General features: G+C 38.3%; 1 protein-coding gene across 4 annotated transcripts in view; it reads right to left on the bottom strand.

Moving 5' to 3' along the window:
* The window catches only part of GRIA2 (glutamate ionotropic receptor AMPA type subunit 2), a 164,934-nt gene that overhangs the window by 3,475 nt on the left and 138,354 nt on the right, over positions 1–23,105 (bottom strand). For all 4 annotated transcript variants that reach the window (XM_067035427.1, XM_067035429.1, XM_067035430.1 and 1 more), the window contains exon 13: positions 1–209. This exon is cut by the window's left edge and continues 39 nt beyond it. In XM_067035427.1, the coding sequence (XP_066891528.1) occupies positions 1–209 (209 nt within the window). The remainder of the gene's footprint in view (positions 210–23,105) is intronic.

The following is a 23,105-nucleotide window of genomic DNA, read 5'->3' as shown; positions in this document are numbered from 1 at the left end:
TTGGAATCCAGGTTCCCACCGACTTTCATGGTGTCACAAGGCTTCCTCTGCTCGATGTACTCGTTCATGGTGGACTCCAGCAAGTAGGCGTATTTCCCTTTGGACTTGCGCACTCTGGCCACTCCTTCAGCTGTAGTCCTCACGAACACCGAGGGCTCTGCACTTCTCATGTAGGTCCACATCTTATCAAACACCGCAATTTTAGATCTCTGCGGAAGAAGAGAGGTGCCGGGTACAGTTCAGAGATGACCCTAAATGTTTTGGACAAAACACACAGGAAGGCAGGCCTTTTCCAAACAATCGTAGGCGGTATATAAAATACAGACACGTCTCCATCTTTTAACATTTTGTCCTCAATAACGATTTTATTATTATGGCCAAAACATTTTCCTTTACAAGGACCTCATACGTCATGATGGCACATTTTAGCTGTAAATAAAATACTGCGCCCTCAAGAAGCAATCTGAAAAGGTCACACGACAAAATAAGTTGAAAAATACACTATATTACCTCGAGGAATAATTCAAGTTAAGAGACAAGCAAAAGGATGTCTTCACTGCTAAAATCCTAAATGATCTATTCCTAGTTAATGGCAGAGCAGGAGTCTGTGTTAATGGGTCAGGCATATACACAGTAAGATCCTAACGCAATGCCCATTATCTAGAGAATAAAGAAAATAATGCTGGAAACCTCTATTAGATACTGACTGAAATGCTTCTAGAATAACACTGATTTTTCAAAGAAATATCCTTCGGGCATTAACATTTTATTTTAATTAAACAGAAAAGTTTTAATGATTGTTTAAGCACCAAAATACTGTTTATTACAATATCTACTGAAAAAAAAAAAAAAAAAACCCCACATTCTTAAAGGTAACATGCATGCAAAAAAAGGAAGGCCTAACTGCAGCAGTATAATTGAGGGAATATTTACCTTAAACATTAATTGACTCAAAAGCAAAGAGAGACCTCAAAAGCATCATTGAATACTTTCTTCAGAGTAAAAAGAAAGCCAAGCAGAGTTGGAAAGTCATAGCACTTGAATGTCTGCTTACTTTTCTATTCACAGTTTTCTCAAGTGACTTCCACCCCTATTGGGGGAGGTGACTGTGAATAACCCCTTTTATTATCCTAATACCGGAAGTCTGAAATGGAAACTTGAACTTGAACACTTCGTTTTAAGGTTCATGAGGCTTTGGGACTTTTTGTTTGTTCGTTTTTTACTCTAAGGAATTTAAAAAATATAACCTTTATCATAGAAGAAGCAAGAATAAATCAAATAAGCAGACATAATATAAATCCAAATTTGCTTAAAATGCTGCCCTAAGGAGAAGAGCGGCTTTATATATATGTGAAAGCACTGTATTTTGGTGAAAATTCACGGTCAAGAGTAAATGAAGTATGGAGTAGGCTTACATCGCTGGAGTTTAGAATACACGTAACAAGGAGAGGTGCTCAGATATTGTCTGCATTTTTCTATCGTCCCCAAGTGAACAGGGGCTGCAGTGCTGAGACAGCCCATGGGCCATGTCAGCCCTGTTGTCTGGGCTACGAAAAGACCCAGATGTCCTTCCCCAAAGATATTTTCACCCCAAATTTATAAAAGTTTCTTACCCATTAATAATATGTCGATCCTTTAATAAAGTACCTAAACCACTCTTAAACCTATTTCTATTTCTAAACAGTGTCCCTTCTTGAGATTATAGATTTAAAACTTCATTACCCAGTCAATCAGGCTTCCTCTCTGTCATGAAAATACATCTATGAGGGTGAAAGCTCCATCAGGACACCAACTAGGGAAATGTTAACCTCATGACCATAGTGAATAGCACAGTATCTTGCACATATAGGTTCATAATTAATGTATGCTTAGTGGGTATTCTGGAATTGGTTAGAAAGAATAAGACCATTTTTTATTTATCTGCCTCTTTGCCTACTGGAGAAGATATTTATATTGTTTTATTCTCCTATATTCTGCTCTCATGTTCTCTACCAAATAGGAAGATGCTACAATATTTGTCTCTGAGTATATACCATGAAATATTATTAAACTTCAAGATCTTTTTGTCATGTGAATTCCCACAAAAAACAAGTGATATTTGGAACCAAGCAGAACCCTGTAGCTCATCGCCCCAAACCCACCGCCAAGTACAAAGGCCCCTGCACGTCTCCTGCCTCTGGTCGTAGAAAAGCTGAAGTCTCCCAGGCCTCCCTCAGTCACAAAGAGTGGCCTCGAGCACTTAAGGATCAGGACAACAGAGTCACAGACTCAGTGTCTGATGCACCTTCCTGAGTTGTTTTACAGATACTGTAGCTGCCACCAGGGGGAAAAAGCCAGACTGCAGCCATGACATAAGCTACTCCAACTTGAGCAGTACTGAGCCTACGGCCAGCACGATTCCAAGAATTGGCCTCAAGAGAATGGGATTAACACGACTGCTCATCATAATCTATGTCTTTGTGGGCATCAAAATAATTGTAGCTTGTCCTGTAAAGGAGCAACTAAAATTGTCAGCAAGGAGATGCTACGGACCCGTGTCGACATCCTCCACTGAGAACACAGCGCCCCATGTCAGCATGAAGAAGTGGCAGAGGATGGACCTTCACCCCCGATCCCATAGGAATGGAAGGATGTTTGACAGTGGGGAATTGAAAGCAGCTCTTTGCCCATTTCCTATTTACCCATTCCTGTCCCCCTCTAACCTTAAAAACCTAATTATAGGAACGAGATCACTAAGCAGTGTAACTTAACTCCTGACTTATGCTCTCCTGAATGTACACCACGCCTTGCCCAACGTGTTGATTCTTTTCCTCGTTTAAAAGCAGGAAGAATGAAGAACTCAGCAGGTAAAAATGAGTAGCTCTCCACCCCCAACAGCTGCCCTAAGCAATCCTGCAGGTAGATCACGCAGGCAAGATCACGTCGGAAGAACGTGAGCCAGCCTGCATGCCATGAAGGATGAAGCAGAACCCAACCTCCTGCCTCGATAATTCACTGAGATTCTTTCCCCCCTTTTTCCCTTGAAAACCTATCACAACTGAGCAGAATCTTCAGAGTTGGTTTCAGGACAAGAGTCCACCTTCTCCCCAGGTTGCTGGCTTTTCTTATTAAAGCAGTTTTCTTCCTACCAACGCTTGCCTCTCTAACTATTGGCTTTTGAGTGGCGAGCAGCCCAACCTGAGTTTGGTAACAATATCAAAATGTTTTGGAACAAAATTATAGGCTGATAGATTTCAAAATGAAGTTACACAATTTTTAAAATAAAATCATCCATTAAGTATGTCAATTATTCCAAGTTTGAAATATCAATTTTGGATCATTAAAATATTACATTAAATGTTTCATAAAATGGATGCTCTTCAGAGAAAATCCAAAAAATAGCAATGAAGTAAAAGGAAAAATACAAATTAAACTCAAGATAACTTCTCTTTAAAGACTACAGTTTTGAGAGGACATTCAAATGTCATGAGTCATGTCAAAGCTAATATTCACTAAGTGAAGGAAAATGTCCTATTTCATTCATAAATGCTTTCCCATTAGTTTAAATATATTTCTCAACATATAAATAGAACATTCTATCTAAAGAGTAAAGGCTTTTAACAAGCAATCTAGGAAAACAATGCACACAGATATATAGTGTTTTGATTAAGTTACTCCATCCCTGTCTTAGTGGTTTTTGTCTCACTTGGAAGATAAGCAAGTTCTGACATGTTAATCTAGACCTACAAAGTACAAGCTTCTATTAAGTTAAATTAGTCACTGTTAATAATCAGGCTTCACATGTATTATAACATGGCATTTTAACTGAGCAGGAGTTTATGATATAATTGTAGATTAATAAAATCTACAAATTATCTAAGATCTGAAAATATACATTGCTGATTTGCATAAAACTGAAAGGAATTTTTTCATAGGTCAGAATTTTTGAAAGTTATACATTTTTTTCACAATGGGTTAATTCATTTGTCTCCCAGGTGTTAGTTTACTGTTTACTTTCTTAACAAAGTTAGTGAAATTATTCATAACCATATCTGTTCAACAATATTTGTTTGAACGGATTTGGCCAAAGGTGTGCAAGTACAGTAATTCACAAACAATACGATTCTGTTATGTCGAAAACTATCATCCATTAGGACAAGGCATTTATTTATTTGCACTTTCTAGCTGCCTTCAAAAAAAGAATAGGAAAAATCAGACTACATTTTGTACTGAGAGACAGTTCAAGGGATTTGTGTTTAATTTCTATTGACAATATCAGAAAAGTTGTTAGTCTGAACTAAATAACTAAATAGGTGATGCCTAGAAATCCTGTTCTCCAAAACCACAGCAAAAGTAACCTGCAGGAAAGCAATCCAAAGGCAAAGTGAAATTCTCCCCTAGGCTTCCCATCCAAGAGCCTGAATGATAATTTATCATTATTTTATTGCCAAGAGAGTTTAAGTGACAATGTTTAATTTCACCTAATCTGCAAGTTAATGGTCTGATACACTGGAAAGCACACTACAGTCTTCAGTCTCTTGACCACTTGTTTCTTAGAATATATTTACAAATAGACTAAAATGAAAAAAAAAAAAAGGATTTATTTTTTCCTGGGTTAATAATAATCCCATGCACAAAAAACAGAACTTCCTATTAATATTCTGTATTTCAGCAATTCAAATCAAAGACATTATTCTACATCAAAAGCATCCAGAAAATTTGGACAACTGTCTGAAAAATGCAAGTCACATGCTGATCAAACGGATTCAATCAGCCTCTTTGGGCGGACTTCAAATATGAGCGCCAGGCAATGATGCTCACTACCCGCATAAGCAGCGTCTAAATCTGAGCATGTTTAGCACAGTACAAGAGGGAACACAAGCAAACCATCCTGACCTGTTAAGTAAACCACATACTTTTCTATCACTTGTAATACTAGTCTGAGTTCTTGTCCTGAGAGAAGACAATGATGCGATGAAGAAGGAAAATGAAGGGCTGGGACACTGGTTTCCAATCTGTTTCCAAGATGGCAAGTTCCAAGATGGCCCTAGGTAAAAGTTCTAAGTCTTTCTCAGGATCATTACAATTTCCTTTCCTACCTCTCCGCAAATCTAATTCTCCACCACAGCTAAGCCAAGGAACACTGTACTTTCTAAGTTTACATATTAAATCAAGGAAACTACTCTTTCAGTAAGTATGATAAAATGAAGTGGATTTCTTCAGGATGGCATCTGCCATCATATTTTGATGAAGAGATAAGTGACACTTTGTTAAGAGGAGATAAATCACAGCTTGATCAAGACAACACTGATTATCTTGTGTTTCTGAAGGGGTCGAGGCTCTTTGAACATGGCTATTCAATTCCCTTCCCATACTTTAATATGATATTAGTCATAGGGATATCAATTTGACTAATGGTTCATAGAAAATAATTTCAATATTTCCTTAGAGAGAAAATATACTCATTGTCTAGTACTGTTGGGGAAAAGTTCTACATACAGTAAACACACCAAATGTAATTATATCTAAGAAAACAATGGCTTCTTTTCTTGTGAAAGAAGCCAACAGTCATTGTAATTTAATTTTATTTTTTCTTCATATACAATAATATAGGCATTAATTTCTCTACCAGCTAAATAGGCCTTTTCCCTGTTGGGAAAAAGCAACTTTTGAAAGGAAATGGTTATTATCCTTATGAAACATATACATGGTTTCAAGAGTTAAGAAAATACTGGCGCTGCCTGGCAGACATTCCTTATTGCTTAGTCTATTAACTCTTACACAGTTCACTTTCTAAACAAAACAAAACAAAACAAAGCAAACAAAAAAACCTTATTTACCCACTAATTTCTAATAAAATATCGAATACCTTCTCACAATGTCAGCAGAACATTTCTTGCTAGCATGGGAGTTCAAAATGATTTCCAAATACAAATGATGTCCAAAGGTTCTAAACAGAGATTCCTGAATGGCTGATATGACTTTAGCCCAGGGGTAAGTTTATAAAGTTGTTGGAGCCCCACTCTCCATTATAATAATTTTAGATCTCACTTTCACTTTGAACATTAATAGAGACACTTTTCATGAAAACCTCTCTTTTCTTTCTAGGAAAATTACAATGTCTGAGATAGTATAACAATAAGGTAATTCTGTCTGTGGGTGAAAACCTCCTGAATGTGAACATTAGAAAGTCATTAATAACCTGTGAATAAATAACCTATATTTTCTAAGCCATTTGGTTGACATTCTATAAAAACGTATATTTAAGACAAAAGAGAATTGCCCTTGCTTTTAGAATTTCATCATTTTTCCTGATTCTTTAGCATTCCTGTGGAACTCATAGCAAGGCGCATCGCTTCATTCTAGATATCAGCAGAAATTCACACTGTCCCTGGAAACAACTACTTTTATCAGGCAAAAAAGAATTCCACAGTAGTGGGATTGCTGGGTCATATGGTAATTCTATTTTTAGTTTTTTAAGGAACCTCCATACTGTTCTCCATAGTGGCTGTATCAATTTACATTCCTACCAACAGTGCAAGAGGGTTCCCTTTCTCCACACCCTCTCCAGCATTTATTGTTTGTAGATATTTTGATGATGGCCATTCTGACCGGTGTGAGGTGATACCTCCCTGAGAAAACCATAATTCAAAAAGATACATGTACCCCAGTGTTCATTGTAGCACTATTTACAATAGCCAAGACACTGAAGCAACCTAAAAGTCCATCGACAGAAGGATGGATAAAGAAGACATAGTACATATATACAAATATTACTCAGCCATATAAAGAAAAGAAATAGGTCATTTGTAGAGATGTGGATGGACCTAGAGTCTATCATACAGAGTGAAGTAAGTCAGAAAGAGAAAAACAAATATTGTATATTAACACGTATATGTGGAATCTAGAAAGATGGTACAGATGAACCTATTTGCAGGTCAGGAATAGAGATGTAGACGTAGAGAACGGACATGTGGACACAGTGGGGGAAGGGGAGGTGGGATGAATTGGGAGATTAGGGTTGACATATACACACTACCACGTGAAAAATCGATAGCTAGTGGGAAGCTGCTGTAGAGCACAGGGAGCTCAGCTCGGTGCTCTGTGGTGACCTAGCGGGGTGGGATGGGAGGGGGTGGAGGGAAGTCCAAGAGGGAGGGGGGATATGTATACATAGAGCTGAATCACTTCATTGTACGGCAGAAACTAACACAGTTATAAAGCAAATTATAAAGTAAATCAATTGTATTCCAATAAAAATAAAAGCCAAAAGAAATAAAGAATTCCACATAGGTTTCATTCCGTTATTCTTTGCTGCTGACAAACATGCCATCCCTACACAAATCTGTCTGTGCTTCTGAGTTATAGTCACTTATTTGAGATCAAAATTTTAAAAATCCACAAGCATACCCTGGAATTTTAATTTTCTGTAGTAAGGCTCCCCCCCAGTAGAGTGCATCTGTTGTTCATCTTCTATTTAGATGTAATTTCCAACATAAATAACATATAGTCAAATTGAATCGAGGAAATCTTAATATTTTGAATTGAGTGTCTCTTGTCCCTTTGTGTTGTGAGTCACTAGAAGTCTTCACATCCCCGTATCTCTCTGGAAGAAGCTAAATTATACAATATTGACTTGGAAAACTTCATCTTTGTATAGTTTTCTTTACTATGTGTATTAAATATGAATGGTATTTAAACATCAAAGATTATAAAATTACTTTTGTGAAACTCTTACAAAACAAGTTGTAGGAGGAGAAAAGCATGTGGCCTTGCTACACAGTCCTGGAGAGAAGTGAAGAGGTCAGTGAAGGAAAGAACCGAATGGTTAGCAAAATAAGAGAAATGTGAGAAAGCATTGGGATTTCATGAACTAAGGGAGGAAAACGTACCAAAAGAATTTGCACAGTGGTATTAAACATGGCATCATTTATACAAAGCATGAAAACACACACAAAACAGTTCAATATGGCAAGAAAGGCATTAAGTGACTCTTTTTAGGAAGGTTATTTTCAAAGTTCTAAAGGAGGTCAGATTTGAAAGAATGGAGGAGAGAGTGGCTGGAATGGAAAAAGGGGTCTTAGGAAGCAAATCTGTAAATTTGTCAGCTAAAGGAAAGGAAGAAGATAAAGGAAAGTACTGTCCCAGGAAGGACTTTACAACATTGCAGAACATCTAAACATAGATTGAAGGCCAGGGAGAAGTAGCCTATGGAGACCGAAAGACTAAAGACATAATTAGGGTATCAATTTTAGAGCAATGCCTTTGATAATTAGAAAGAGAGGCTGTGACTGGTAGGATAAAAATCTGAAGAATAATTTACGCTGGCAAATAGAACATCTAAATCTTCTTTTATGCCTTTGTCCAACACTAGAAATGGTTTTGCTTTAATGCGATTCCCCCAATAAAAACCCCTCCTTGTAATGAAAATTTTGAAGTAGAACATTACTTATCTCCTCAACATACTTGAAGAGTATTTGATTTAGGTTAGTTTGAAGAGAGTACAATACTTAAGACATAAATCCATGTTGTCCTCATTTCAGGGGCTTTAATTGCCAACACTAACACAAGACTTTGGTAGGTGGTACTCCCACAGCATACATATCAAGGAAACATTGTATTTATATTCCAATACGTAAATTCATTTTTGAGGGTATAAGCTGAGAACATGCTGTAAAACATAAATTAAAAACAGTATAATAATAAAAAAGTGCTTTGAAACTTGGCTCTTATTTCATAGTTTTGATACTACTTTTTCCCTTCATTTGCCAAAAATAGCAACACAAAAATGAAAGAAAAATAAAAAAACAAACCCAGAAAACCTAGAAAGTGTTCAGTACGTTAATTATAATTGTCATGTATGATAAAATCCCTAGACCTCTTCTGAGTCTTTTTAAATCAGTTTTGCTAATGAAAGTTTATGTCATAAAAGTAAGACTATTTTTTAGGTTTTTCTTTAAATTTAAAAAGAAGCGCATTATTTTCCCTGATGGGAAAAAAAAAACCAAAAAACTGCAGCTACAGAAATGGTCCCTGCAAATTAAGGGGGAAGGGAAAATTAACAAGTTGTGTCATACAAATATTTTTAGAGAATTTAATTCTATCAACTTAACACTTCTTACTCATCCTTTAGCTGAAAAACATGAATTTTTGCTCATACATTGATCTTTTAATACAATCAAAAACCACACCATTTGCTTCATGTAAAAAAAAATAGGAAACATTTGAATAAAGTCAATATGAATATTTTCTTAGACATTCCTTTGCTTGCTTAGTTTTAGTAAAATTTGATGTTTAACACTATAACTTCTTGGATTTAAAATAAAAGAAAAATTTATATTCAGAAATTGTCAATTCCTTGAAGTCACGAGTCAAGTCAGTGGGAAATATTTTTAGAATCATTAAAATCAGATGTCTGAAGTAATTATGAACATTTTATATGAAGTCTCACAGTATGTTTTTCTCTTTCTTATTAAAATGCAATAACTACCTATTTGTTGTTTTTTTTTTTTTTGCGGTACGCGGGCCTCTCACTGCTGCGGCCTCTCCCTTTGCGGAGCACAGGCTCCGGATGCACAGGCTCAGCGGCCACGGCTCACGGGCCCAGCCTCTCCGTGGCACATGGGATCCTCCCGGACCGGGGCACGAACCCGTGTCCCCTGCATCGGCAGGCAGATTCTCAACCACTGCGCCACCAGGGAAGCCCAATAATTACCTATTTGTAAATGATTGCAGTTAATAAAATATTGTACAGAAGTGTGGTTTGATTTCATGAGGATTTTTCTATATGGGTAATATGTCATTTTAAATAAAACTAATTCTCCAATAATATTAACAAGATTCACATTGAACTATATTTCTAGCGATTTCTCAGTTTCTTAAAAACTGAACAAGTATTTATGAAAGCATATAACTAAAAGGACTTTTAACAGCTTAAAATTTTCAAAGGATTAGCACTGGAATGGACCTTAAAAACCACATACTGTATTCCAAGCCCTTTATTTTAGAAGCAAAGACTCAGAGAGATTAAATAACCTTTCTGAATTAGCATAGTTTGTCAGCCCCAGAAGAACCAAGACTACAAGCTGGGTACTCAAATCTTCAACACATGTGTATATGCACTAAATCAGAAAAATCCTGAAGAGTAGTATTCAGATAAGCGATGTTTTATTAAGAAGAAACAAATCACTTGACAGTATTATACAATGTAGAGCAATTCAGTTAAATATTTCTGTATAATTTATTAAAAAGTAAACTGAGGCTTAAATAAATTGGATTTGTGGCAGCATTTTATTTTATTTTATTTTATTTTTGCGGTACGTGGGCCTCTCACTGCCGTGGCCTCTCCCGCTGCGGAGCACAGGCTCCGGACGCGCAGGCGCAGCGGCCACGGCTCACGGGCCCAGCCGCTCCGCAGCACGTGGGATCCTCCCGGACCGGGACACGAACCCGTGTCCGCTGCATCGGCAGGCGGACTCGCAACCACTGCGCCACCAGGGAAGCCCAGTGGCAGCATTTTAATCAACCAAAAGCAAAGCTAAGTTATGCCTCAGTGTTCTCATTGGCATTTTGAAATTACTTTCAAATGTGAAAAATAGAGTCAGGTTGATGCACATATTATTAATAGAATCATATCCTTCTGATTATTTTCTGCTTGGAAAACGATGTCTTTAAATTTTAAAATATAATTGGTATTTCCATACATTTTCATTCCCTTGCAAACGGTAAATGTCAGTACTAAAGAGTTCTACTAATACATCTTATTTATTACCCATATGTGCACACAGGCATATAATGTGAATTGATAACGCAAGAGGAAGAGCAAGTGGGCCCCTATGGTCACGTCTTTTATTTTTAATAGGGTTACTCAATTAACGCATTTCAGGTCTAGAGTGAACAGATATCTTGAGTATCATCAATGTTTGACAGAATAGCTCACATTATCCTTGTTGATTAAATGGAGAGTTATGGTTATCAGAATTAGATGGGTTTATAATGAAAATATCAGTCACACCCAAAGAGTATTGGTTATTAATTAACATGCAAATACTGTGCCGAAGGGAAACTTTTGTTATAGCACTGATTCCATACACAGCCCCACTGTGTTCAGCGCTTTAGTCAATTTGGATGAATACATAAATGACAAACGCTTCAAAGTTTCAGATATTTACATAATAGATAACAGAATCAATATTTCAATTTTATGGGCTTGGGCAAATAAGCCAAAATCCAAGGTAAAATTGAACAAGGATGAAGAGACTATCTGGCACGTGGTTTCAATCAACTGCATACTCACCGAATGAAAGACATGAGGCTAAGCAAAATTCACCTAAAATCACCCAGGTTTTCAGTAAGCAACACTTTTAGGACAAGCTATTAGTATGTTACAGTTACCACAAAAGCTAATGGACTTGAGGATTTTGAATGGAATCAAGTCGAGGTAACAGAGCTGTAACTTCAAATACCCTGAGGGCCAAGAAGGAAATGTGAGTGAAGCAGACAGGAAGGGGGTAGTATAGAATGGTGTGTCTGTAGTAGCTGGAGAGTCATTCTCTAGCTAAAGGCATTCTTTGTTTTTTTCCCTCCTTTTAAAAAAAGAAAATGTAAACACTATGTCGCCAAAAAACACAAGTGTTCAGGTTGCAATTGGTCTGAAATCTGACTTGCCAGAGTCGGGCTAAAATCCTTCCTAGTTAGAAAAAGTCACATACCTTGTCTAGACACCACACTTTAAGAATAATACTGGGAATTCCCTGACTGTCCAGTGGTTAGGACTCCACATTCTCACTGCCGAGGGCCCAGGTTCAATCCCTGGTCAGGGAACCAGGATCCCACAAGCCACATGGTGGGAATGAAAAAAAAAGAAAAGAATAATACTGAGAAACCTACATTTAAAAGGTAAAGATATAGAATGAAGGGTTTGAAAACATAATTCAGAATTCTTAGGCTGCTGATGGGAAACTTTAAGGAAGAGATGATAGTTACTTTCGTGTGTTTGATTCATCTGTATTATGAAAATGAAAGCAATCACTAAAGTCAGAATTAGGACCAGGATATGAAAATACTTAGGAGGCAAGCTGTACTTCCAAAGATCTTGCTAAAAGCTGTAACAATGAAAACTGCAACAAAGTGGAATTGTATGTTAAGAAAAGTCGTAAGTCAACCGTCACAAGGCACACTCAAGAGTGGCTTGAACGGTTAATTCTTCACAAATGTCATACTCTTTCCAACGCAAACAGAGTTTGAGAGGTAGTTTATAACCCAAGCCCTACAGTTAAAGACGAGAATGCTGAGGCCGTCTGAGATTACCAAGGATCAGAAATAACTTTTTCTTCAATGTGGGGTTTGCTCCTAAAACGCGTTGATTGAACTTCCTTAATCTCAACAACAAGAATACAGCGTTTTAAGTGTGGGTTTTTTAAGGCAATTGAAAGATGTAGGCAATTACGGTCAAATTTGGGTTCTATTGGCTCACTATTCTAATGTAAAAGGGTTTGCGATCTTTTTTTTTTTTTTTTTTTTTTTTAAAGGAACTCCTTTATTTAGTTAGTTAGTTTTGGCTGTGTTGGGTCTTCGTTTCTGTGCGAGGGCTTTCTCTAGTTGTGGCAATTGGGGGCCACTCTTCATCGCGGTGCGCGGGCCTCTCACTATCGCAGCCTCTCTTGTTGCGGAGCACAGGCTCCAGACACGCAGGCTCAGTAGTTGTGGCTCATGGGCTTAGTTGCTCCGCGGCACGTGGGATCTTCCCAGACCAGGGCTCGAACCCGCGTCCCCTGCATCGGCAGGCGGACTCTCAATCACTGCGCCACCAGGGAAGACCTGCAATTTTTTTGTTGTTGTTTTGAACACGTTTTGAGGGGAGCACAGTGGTTTTGAGAAACCACTCTACTTCAGATGCCTCGTCTAAGTGGAATCTTACGGTATTTGTCCTTCCGTGACTGGCTTATTTCACTTAGCATGACACCCTCAAGGCTCATCCATATTGAAGCTCTTTTTTTTTCTTTAAGGCTGAATCATATTCCACTGAGTAATATACCACATTTTCCTTATCTCTTCATCCGTGGGTGGACATTTAGGTTGTTTCTCTCTGTTGGCTATTGTGAATAACACTACAATGAATGTGGGAGAGCAAATATCTCTTCAAGATGCTGATTTTAAATATTTTGGATAAATATCCAGGAGTGGGATTGCTGAGTCATGTGATGGTTCTATTTTTAACTTTTTGAGGAAACTTCACACTATTCAACATAGGGACTGCACATTTTGTATTCCCATCAACAGTGCACGAGAGTTTGAATTTCTACACACCCTTACCAACCCTTGTTATATTTTTCTCTTTTAAAAAAATTTATTTATTTTTAATTAATTTATTTTTGGCTGTGTTGCGTCTTCGTTGCCTGTGGGCTTTCTCTAGTTGCAGTGAGCGGGGGCTACTCTTTGTTGCGGTGCGCGGGCTTCTCATTGCGGTGGCTTTTCCCGTTGGGGAGCACGGGCTCTAGGCGTGCAGGCTTCAGTAGTTGTGGCTCTCAGGCTCTAGAGCGCAGGCTCAGTAGTTGTGGCACATGCGCTTAGTTGCTCCGCGACATGTGGGATCTTCCCAGACGAGGGCTCGAACCCATGTCCCCTGCATTGGCAGGTGATTCTTAACCACTGCGCCGCCAGGGAAGTCCCTTTTTTCTTTTTTCTAATGGCCATCCTAACTGGTGTGTGCACTATCTCATTGTGGTGTCGACCTGCATTTCCCTGATGATTAGTGGTATTGAGCATCTTTTTATATAACCTGCTGACCATTTGTTGGTCTTTGGAGAAATGTCCATTAAAGTCCTTTTCCAATTTGTTAATGAGGTTATTAGGTTTTTGCTTTTGAGTTGTTACATATTTTGCATATTTACCTTTAACTGATATACGGTTTCCAAATATGTTCCTCCTCTCCATAGTTTGCCTTTCCACTCTGTAGATTGTTTCCTTTGCTGCACAAAAGCTTCTGAATTTAATGCAGTCCACTGGTCTACTTTGCTTTTGTTGCCTGTGCTCTTAGTGTCATAGCCAAGATATCCTTGCCAGGACCAAAGTCCTGAAGCTTATCTCCTTTGTTTTCTTATAGAAGCTTTACTGTTTCAGATCTTGCTTTTAGAGAGTTAATCCATTTTTAGTTGGTTTCTGTATATGGTATAATACAAGGGTCCTATTTTGTCCTTTTACATATAGATATCCAGTTATCTCAACACTATCATTTCCCCACTGTGCAGTCTTGATGCCTTTGTCAAAGTTCACTTAAACGTACACGCATGGGTTTATTTCTGGGATCTCTCCTCTGTTCCACTGGCCTATAAATGTGTATGCCAGTGCCATAATGTTTTGATTACTATACCTTTCTAAAATGTTTTGAAGTCAGGGAGTGTAAGGCTTCCAGCTGTGTTCTTGTTTGTCAAGATTGGTTTAGCTATTTCTGATTCTTTGCATTTCCATATGAATTTTAGGAATGTTTTTCTATTTCTGCAAAAAAAAAAAAAAAGATTTGATTTTGATAGGGATTGCACTGAATCCTTAGATCACTTTGTGTAGTATGGACATTTTACAATATTGTCTTTTAATCCATGAACAAGGGATGTCTTTCCATTTATTGTGTCTTCTTTAATTTCTTTCAGCAATCTTTTGGAGTTTTCAGCATACAAGTCTTTTACCTCCTTGAATAAGTTTATTCTTAAGTATTATATTTTATTCTTTTTGATGCTGTTGTAAATGGGACTTTTTCTTAATTTTCTTTTCAGATTGTTCATTGTTAGTGTATAGAAATGCAACTGGTATTTGTGTACTGATTTTGCATCAGGCAAATTTACTAAATTTCTAACTGTTTTTTGTGGAATTCTTTGAGTTTTCTATATATAAGATTAAGTCATCTATGAACAGAGATAATTTGACTTATTTTCCAATTTGGGTGACTTTTATTTTTTTTTCTTGCCTAATTTCAGTACTGTGTTGAATAAAGGTAATAAGAGTAGGCATCCTTGTCTTGCTACTAATTTAGAAGAAGATGTTTCAGTTTCAACACTGAGTATGCTGTCAGCCATGGGGTTCATATATGGACTTCATTATGTTGAGGTAATTTCTTTATATTCCTAGTTTATTGAATGTTTATATCATGAAAGTGTGTTCAATTACTTCAAATGCTTTTTCTGCATCTACTGAGATGATGATGTGATTTTTATTCTTTATTATATTATTGTGATAATATCACACTGATTGATTTCCATAGGCTGAAACATCTTTGCATCTCAAAGATTAATCCCACTTGGTCATGGTGTATGATCCATTTAACTTTCTGTTGAATTTGGTTTGCTATTATTTTGCTGAGGATTTTTGCATCTATATTTATCTGGGATATTTGCCTGTAGTTTTCTTTTCTTGTAATGTCTTTGTCTGGCATTTCTGGCCTTGTAAAATGAGTTTGGAAGTGTTCCCTCCTCTTCTATTTTTTGGAGGAATTTGACAATTGTCATTAATTCTTCTTTAAATGTTTGGTAAAATTCTCTATTGAAGCTATCTGGTCACTTGCTTTTCTTTATTGGGAGTTTTTTGATTACTGATTCACTTTCCTTACTAGTATAGGTCTATTCAGATTTTCTATTTCTTCATGATACAAACTTAGTAGATTTTATGTTTCTAGAAATTTATCCATTTCTTCTAGGTTATCCAGTTTTTCGGCATGTACTCTTTCACGGTAGTCTCATTTATTTTTAAATTTCTGAAGCATTAGTTATAATGTCTTCCCTTTTATTTCTAATTTTATTTGAATCTTTTCTATTTTCTTCTTAATTATTCTCTACTCTTTTACTTCCCCCTTCACACTGTATGTTATAGATGCCACAAATTATTTTTTATATTGTGTATCCATTAACATATGTGTATAGTTATTTTTATACTTTTATATTTTAAACTCTATACCAGAATTAAAAGAGACTTACACATCACTGTTATGGCATTTTAGTATTGTGTATTTATCTACATATGTACCTTTACCAGTGAGCTTTGTACTTACATATACTTTTCGTTTCTGTCTAGCATCCTTTCATTTTAACAAGAAGGACCTCCTTTAATATTTCCTGCAAGGCAGGTATAGTATTGATCATTTCTCTCAGCTTTAGTTTATCTGGGAAAGTCTTATTTCTCCTTAATTTTTGAAGGAGATATATCCTTCTTGGTTGACAGTATTTTATTTTTTCTTTCAGCTCTTTGAATACATCCTCTCACTCCCTCTGACCTACAAGGTTTCTGCTGACAAATCAACTAGGAGTCTTATGGGTGCTCATGTGTATGTGACAAGGCACACTTCTCTTGCTGTTTTCAAAATTCTCTCCTTGCCTTTGATATTTGACAATTTGATTGTAATGTTTTTCATTGTAAACTTATTTTGAGTTGCTCCTATTTAAGATTCTTTGTGTTTCATAAATCTGGATGTCCACTCCCCATCCCACCCCTAGATTTAGAAACAATTTTGACCATTATTTCTTTAAATAAGTTTTCTGACCCTTTCTCTCTTGTCCTTCTGAAACTCCCATAATGTGTTTATTGATCCCCTTGACAGTATTCCATATGCCCCTTAGGCTTTCTTCATATTTTTCATTCTTTGTTTTTTATTGATCCTCTGGATATTTTCAAATGACGTGTCTTGAGTTTTCTGATTCTTTCTTTGTTTTTTATTGATCCTCTGGATATTTTCAAATGACTTGTCTTGAGTTTTCTGATTCTTTCTTCTGCTTGATCAAGTCTGATGTTAAATCCCTTTAGTGAATTTTTAATTCTGTCATTGTAGTCTTCTTCTCCAAAGTTTGTTTGGTTCTTTTCTTTATATTTTTTTACCTCTTCGTTAATATTCTCAGTTTGTTCATGCATCATTTTCCTGAGCTCTTTGAGCATATGTGTAACAGTTATTTTGAATTCTTTGTCAGGTAATCCATGTATCTCCATTTTTTTAGGTTGGTTTATGGAGATTAAATTTTTTTCCTTGGGACACATTTTTCTGTGGTTGTTTTTCCTGTGTCTTGTAAGTTTATGCTGGGATCTGTGCATTTTAAAAAATAGCCACCTCTCCTAGTCTTTATGGACCAACATTGTATAGGGATAGACCTTCACCAATCAGCCGGGTTTCATATTCTAAAGGCCTCTCAAACATTTTCTGTGGATGTGTTTTCTTTGGACTTGTGTGTGTGAACTCCCAATTAGAAGGATTTGCCAAAGCTCATAATGTCTTGCTCCTTTGGTATCTGTCTGTAGTATTGCAGGTTCTCTACAGCTAGAATAAGCCTCCGAGCTCTTTTTTATTCTCAGTGGACCCCAGGCTTATAGAGTATGCTGGACCCAAGTCAGGCAAGACAGAGGCAAGGTACCCCAAGGTACCCCACAAAAGCCCAGAACATTGCATGCGTATGCCACTTTTGTCCTCCCCCCGACAAGGGAGTGGCCACCCAGCTGTACTGGATTCTCTCTGGTGGACCAGAGGTCTCTGAAGCAGCAACAAAAAATCAGCTCCCTCCCATTCTCAGCAGCCCCCAGATATCTAGCATGTGCCAGGTCCAAGCAGTGCTCTGAAGCAGGCAAGACAGAAACCAGCCCCTCGAAAAGCCAAAGTAATGGAACTACACTCCAACTTGTTCCTTCCTTCCCAAAGGGAAGCTGGGAGTTGGGGGTTTTCCCCCAGTTTTCCCACACTGAGCTGGAAGGGAGGGTCTATGGTGAGTGTGTGCTAGGCCAAACCTTCACCTTTATTCTCAGCAGCACCCAACCTGGTGCCATTTATAATGCTTAGATTCAGGCAAGACAGAACCCAGTTCCTTTGAAAATTCAGAACTTGAAAATACAGTCAGGTCTTCTCTTTCTCTCCCTAGAAAGAAAAGCCAAGAGCTGGGTGTTTCCTCCCGATGGTGGTATGCTGTGCCAGATAACTACAGCCAGCGAGGCCATGAATTTTCCTACAAGGTTTGACATGGCTGGTTTCACACTCACTTGGTTTGCAGGAGCCTCTTAACTGGTTTCTCCCAAAGAGAATCAGTCAATGTATTGCTGCTGAGTCAGGGTCTCTGGGGGAAAGAGGGTCTGGGTTTGTTCACTACCTTCTGACATCACCCCCTTGACTCTTTTGTTTCCTTTGACGCAATCTTAAATATCACTTTTGGGGACCCTGACCATATCTGACATTGCTTGATTTCCCCAACTGCCTTTTTTTTTTTCTAAAATCTCATTTCTCTGTAAACATAAGTAGCCACCTTCACTAGCAACTTGTTTTTGATCATCACTCAATATGATACAGAGCAAAATTATATGATGGAAATGTGAAGTGTAAATTATATCAAGTTTTCCTTCAAATATCAAAAGTCTAATTAAGGAATTCTCAAAATTTTATCAACAATATTTATATTTAGTTCAAATTTTGATTCCAGTATATTTAAATGATCGCAAAATTCTATTTCTATTCTCTACAGAACTCTTTGACTGCATCTGTTACCATGGAAACTAGTGCAAAATATCCAATAAAGACAGGCATGATGATTCTTTTACTTAAACACAGAAATAAAGTGAATTGAACACTAAATCATCTAAAGTACTTGCAAAGGTTTATACCGATATTTATCTTCTCCTACACATCTAAACAGAAATTTTAGAAGAGTTTTGAGATGAGAGACTAATCTCAAATTTCTTATATTGTTTGAACCTTTTTGGCTGGCATAATTATGCTCATGATCTGATGGTAATGTGAAAGGAGCATGGGAGCATTTTCTCTTTAATATGGACACTGACAGAAAGCCTCCTGTAATTTGGTAAGAGTCAGATTATCCTTCCAGTGGATAATGTGAGTTCTCATCTCTCCTTTGAGTCAGAGGGTGATCTCTAAATGAAATGACCAGATGGACACAGACATTTGCTGAGAATGGCCATGGAAAGAGGACAAGGACCAAAATGACATAGTTACTCTCAGAGAAGCTATCATGTTCCACAATAATCATAATTCAGCAAGCAGACATACCCTTTTCTTTTTCCTTCCACAGCACTTTGATCCCAGAAAGGACCATTCAGTATGGTCCTCTCATACATTTTTCTCTGAATTTGGAAACCGCTTAATGAAATGCAAGGTCTTTAAACTGATTTTAAAGGAAATGGCCAAGTCTTATAAAATTTCAACGTTTCTTTCACTGTTAAACCAGCCACTTTCAGCTGAAATGATAAAACACAGACATCCCCCAGGCAGCTTAAGCTAAGCTTAAAGACTTAAGTAGCCTTAAGTCTTTAAGAATTCAATACTGGGGGGACCTTCAAGATGGCAGAAGAGTAAGACATTGAGATAACCTCTCTCCTCACAAATACATCGAAAATAAACCTACAAGTGGAACAGCTCCTACAGAACACCCACTGAATGCTGGCAGAAGACCTCAGGTCTCCCAAAAGGCAAGAAACTCCCCACGTACCTGGGTAGGGCAAAAGAAAAAAGAAAAAACAGAGACAAAAGAACAGGGACGGGACCTGTACCAGTGGGAGGGAGCTGTGAAGGAGGAAAGGTGTCCACACACTAGGAGCCCCTTCGTGGGCAGAGACTGCAGGTGGCAGAGGGGGGAAGCTTTGGAACCACGGAGGAGAGCGCAGCCACAGGGGTGTGGAGGGCAAAATGGAGAGATTCCCGCAGAAGATCAGTGCGGACCAGCACTCACCAGCCCAAGAGGCTCGTCTGCTCACCCGCTGGGTGGGCGGGGGCTGGGAGCCAAGGCTCGGGCTTTGGAGGTTGGATCGCAGGGAGAGGACTGGGGTTGGCTGTATGAACACAGCCTGAAGGGGCTAGTGTGCCACGGCTAACCGGGAGGGAGTCCGGGAGAAGTCTGGAGCTGCCGAAGAGCCAAGAGATTTTTTTCTTGCCTCTTTGTTTCCTGGTGCGTGAGGAGAGGGGATTCAGAGCACCGCCTAAAGGAGCTCCAGAAATGGGCACGAGCCACGGCTGTCAGCACAGACCACAGAGATGGGCATGAGACGCTAAGGCTGCTGCTGCCGCCACCAAGAAAGCTGTGTGCAAGCATAGGTCACTATCCCCACCTCCCCTCCTGGGAGCCTGTGCAGCCCACCACTGCCAGAGTCCCATGATCCAGGGACAACTTCCCAGGGAAAACGCACGGCACGCCTCAGGCTGGTGCAACATCACACCACCTCTGCTGCTGCAGGCTCACCCCGCACTCTGTACCCCTCCCTCCCCCGGCCTGAGTGAGCCAGAGCCTGCGAATTAGCGGCTCCTTTAACCCCATCCTGTCTGAGCGAAGAACAGATGCCTGCAGATGACCTACACGCAGAGGCAGGGCCAAGTCCAAAGCTGAACCCCGGGAGCTGTGCAAACAAAGAAGAGAAAGGGAAATCTCTCCCAGCCGCCTCAGGAGCAGCGGATTAAATCTCCACCATCAACTTGATGTATGCTGCATCTGTGGAAAACCTGAATAGACAGCAAATCATCCCAAGTTGAGGAGGGGGACTTTGGGAGCAACTGTAGACTTGGAGTTTGCTTTCTGTGTTGAATTTGTTTCTGGTTTTATGTTTAACTTAGATTAGTTTTTAGTACTTATTATCACTGTGGATTTCGTTATTGGTTTGGTTGCTCTATATCTTTTTTTTCTTCCTTTTCCCCTTTGTGTGAGTATGTGTATGCTTCTTTCTAGGATTTTGTCTATTTAGGTTTGCTTTTACCATTTGTCCTAGGGTTCTGTCTTTGTTTGTTTGTTTTTCTTTCTTCCTTTTATTATGAGCCATGTGGCTGGCAGGGTCTTACTGCTCCGGCCAGGTGTTGGGCCTGAGCTTCTGAGGTGGGAGGACCAAGTCCAGGACACTGGACCACCAGAAACCTCCCAGCCCCATGTAATATCAATCAGCAAGAGCTCTCCCAGAGATCTTCGGCTCAACACTATGACCCAGCTCCACCCAAATGCCAGCAAGCTCCAGTGCTTGAGGCCCCATGCCAAACACAAAGAAAGACAGGAACGCAGCCCCACCCATTAGCAGAGAGGTTGCCTAAAGTCATACTAAGTTCACACACACACAAAACACACCACTGGCTGGAGCCCTGCCCGCAAGAAGGACAAGCTACAGCCTCATCCACCAGAAGACAGGCACTAGTCCCCTCCACCAGGAAGTATACACAACCCACTGAACCAACCCCACCCACTGGGGGCAGACACCAAAAACAATGGGAACTACGAACCTGCAGCCTGTGAAAAGGAGACCCCAAATACACTGTTAAGCAAAATGAGAAGACAGAGAAACACACAGCACATGAAGGAGCAAGGTAAAAACCCATCAGACCAAACAAATGAAGAGGAAATAGGCAGTCTACCTGAAAAAGAATTCAGAGTAATGATAGTAAAGATGATCCAAAATCTTGGAAATAGAATGGAGAAAATACAAGAAATGTTTAACAAGGACCTAGAAGAATTAAAGAGCAAACAAACAAAGATGAACAACACATTTACATGTCATTTACAGATGACATGATACTATACATAGAGAATTCTAAAGATGCTACCAGAAAACTACTAAAACTAATCAATTAATTTGGTAAAGTGGCAGAATACAAAACTAATGCACAGAAATCTCTTGCATTCAAATACACTAACGATGAAAAATCTGAAAGAGAAATTAAGGAAACACTCCCATTTACCACTGCAACAAACAGAATGAAATACCTAGGAATAAGCCTACCTAAGAAGACAAAAGACCTGTATGCAGAAAACTATGATGCTGATGAAAGAAATTAAAGACGATACAAACAGATAGAGAGATACACCATGTTCTTGGATTGGAAGAATCAACATTGTGAAAATGACTATACTACCCAAAGCAATCTACAGATTCAGTGCAATCCCTATCAAACTACCAATGGCATTCTTCTGGAATTAGAACAAAACATTTTACAATTTGTATGGAAACACAAAAGACCCCGAATAGCCAAAGTAATCTTGAGAAAGAAAAATGGAGTTGGAGGAATCAGGTTCCATGACTTCAGATTACACCACAAAGCTACAGTAATCAAGACAGTATGGTACTGGCACAAAAACAGAAATATAGATCAGTGGTACAGGACAGAATGCCCAGAGATAAACCCACAAACATATGGTCACCTTATTTTTGATAAAGGAGACAAGAATATACAATGAAGAAAAGACAGCCTCTTCAATAAGTGGTGCTGGGAAAACTGGCCAACTACAAGTAAAAGAATGAAATTAGAACACTCCCTAACACCATACACAAAAATAAACTCCAAATGGATTAAAGAATTAAATGTAAGACCAGACACTATAAAACTCTTAGAGGAAAACATAGGAAGAACACTCTTTGACATAAACCACAGCAAGATCTTTTTTGACCCACCTCCTAGAGTAACGGAAATAAAAACAAAAATAAACAAATGGGACTTAATTAAACTTAAAAGCTTTTGCAGAGCAAAGGAAACCATAAACAAGACAAAAAGACAATCCTCACCTCCATGGTTAAATTTATTCCCAGGTATTTTATTATTACTGGTACAATTGTAAATTTTTTTTCTTAATTTCTCTGATAGTTTGTTATTAGTGAAGAGAAAAATAACAGATTTCTGTATATTACCTGCATATACTTCAATAAAAATAAAAACAAAAATTAACAAATGGGACCTAATTAAACTTAAAAGCTTTTTTGCAAAGCAAAGGAAACCATAAACAAGACAAAAAGACAACATTCACAATGGGAGAAAATATTTGCCAGTGAAACAACAGACAAAGGGCTAATCTCCAAAATATACAAACAGCTCATGGAGCTCAATATCAAAAAAACAAACAATCCAGTTAAAAAGTGGGGGGAAGACCTAAATAGACATTTCACCAAGGAAGACATACAGATGGCCAAGAGACACATGAAAAGATGCTCAACATCACTATTCATTAGAGAAATGCAAATCAAAACCACAATGAGGCATCATCTCACACCGGTAAGAGTGGCCATCATCAAAAAATCTACAAACAATAAATGCTGGAGAGGGTGTGGAGAAAAGGGAACCCTCTTGCACTGTTGGTGCGAATGTAAATTGATACAGTCACTATGGAGAACAGTATGGTGGTTCCTTAAAA

This window comes from Kogia breviceps, chromosome 6, assembly GCF_026419965.1.
Source record: "Kogia breviceps isolate mKogBre1 chromosome 6, mKogBre1 haplotype 1, whole genome shotgun sequence".
NCBI lineage: Eukaryota > Metazoa > Chordata > Mammalia > Artiodactyla > Physeteridae > Kogia > Kogia breviceps.
This window is presented reverse-complemented; position numbering and strand designations above follow the sequence as displayed.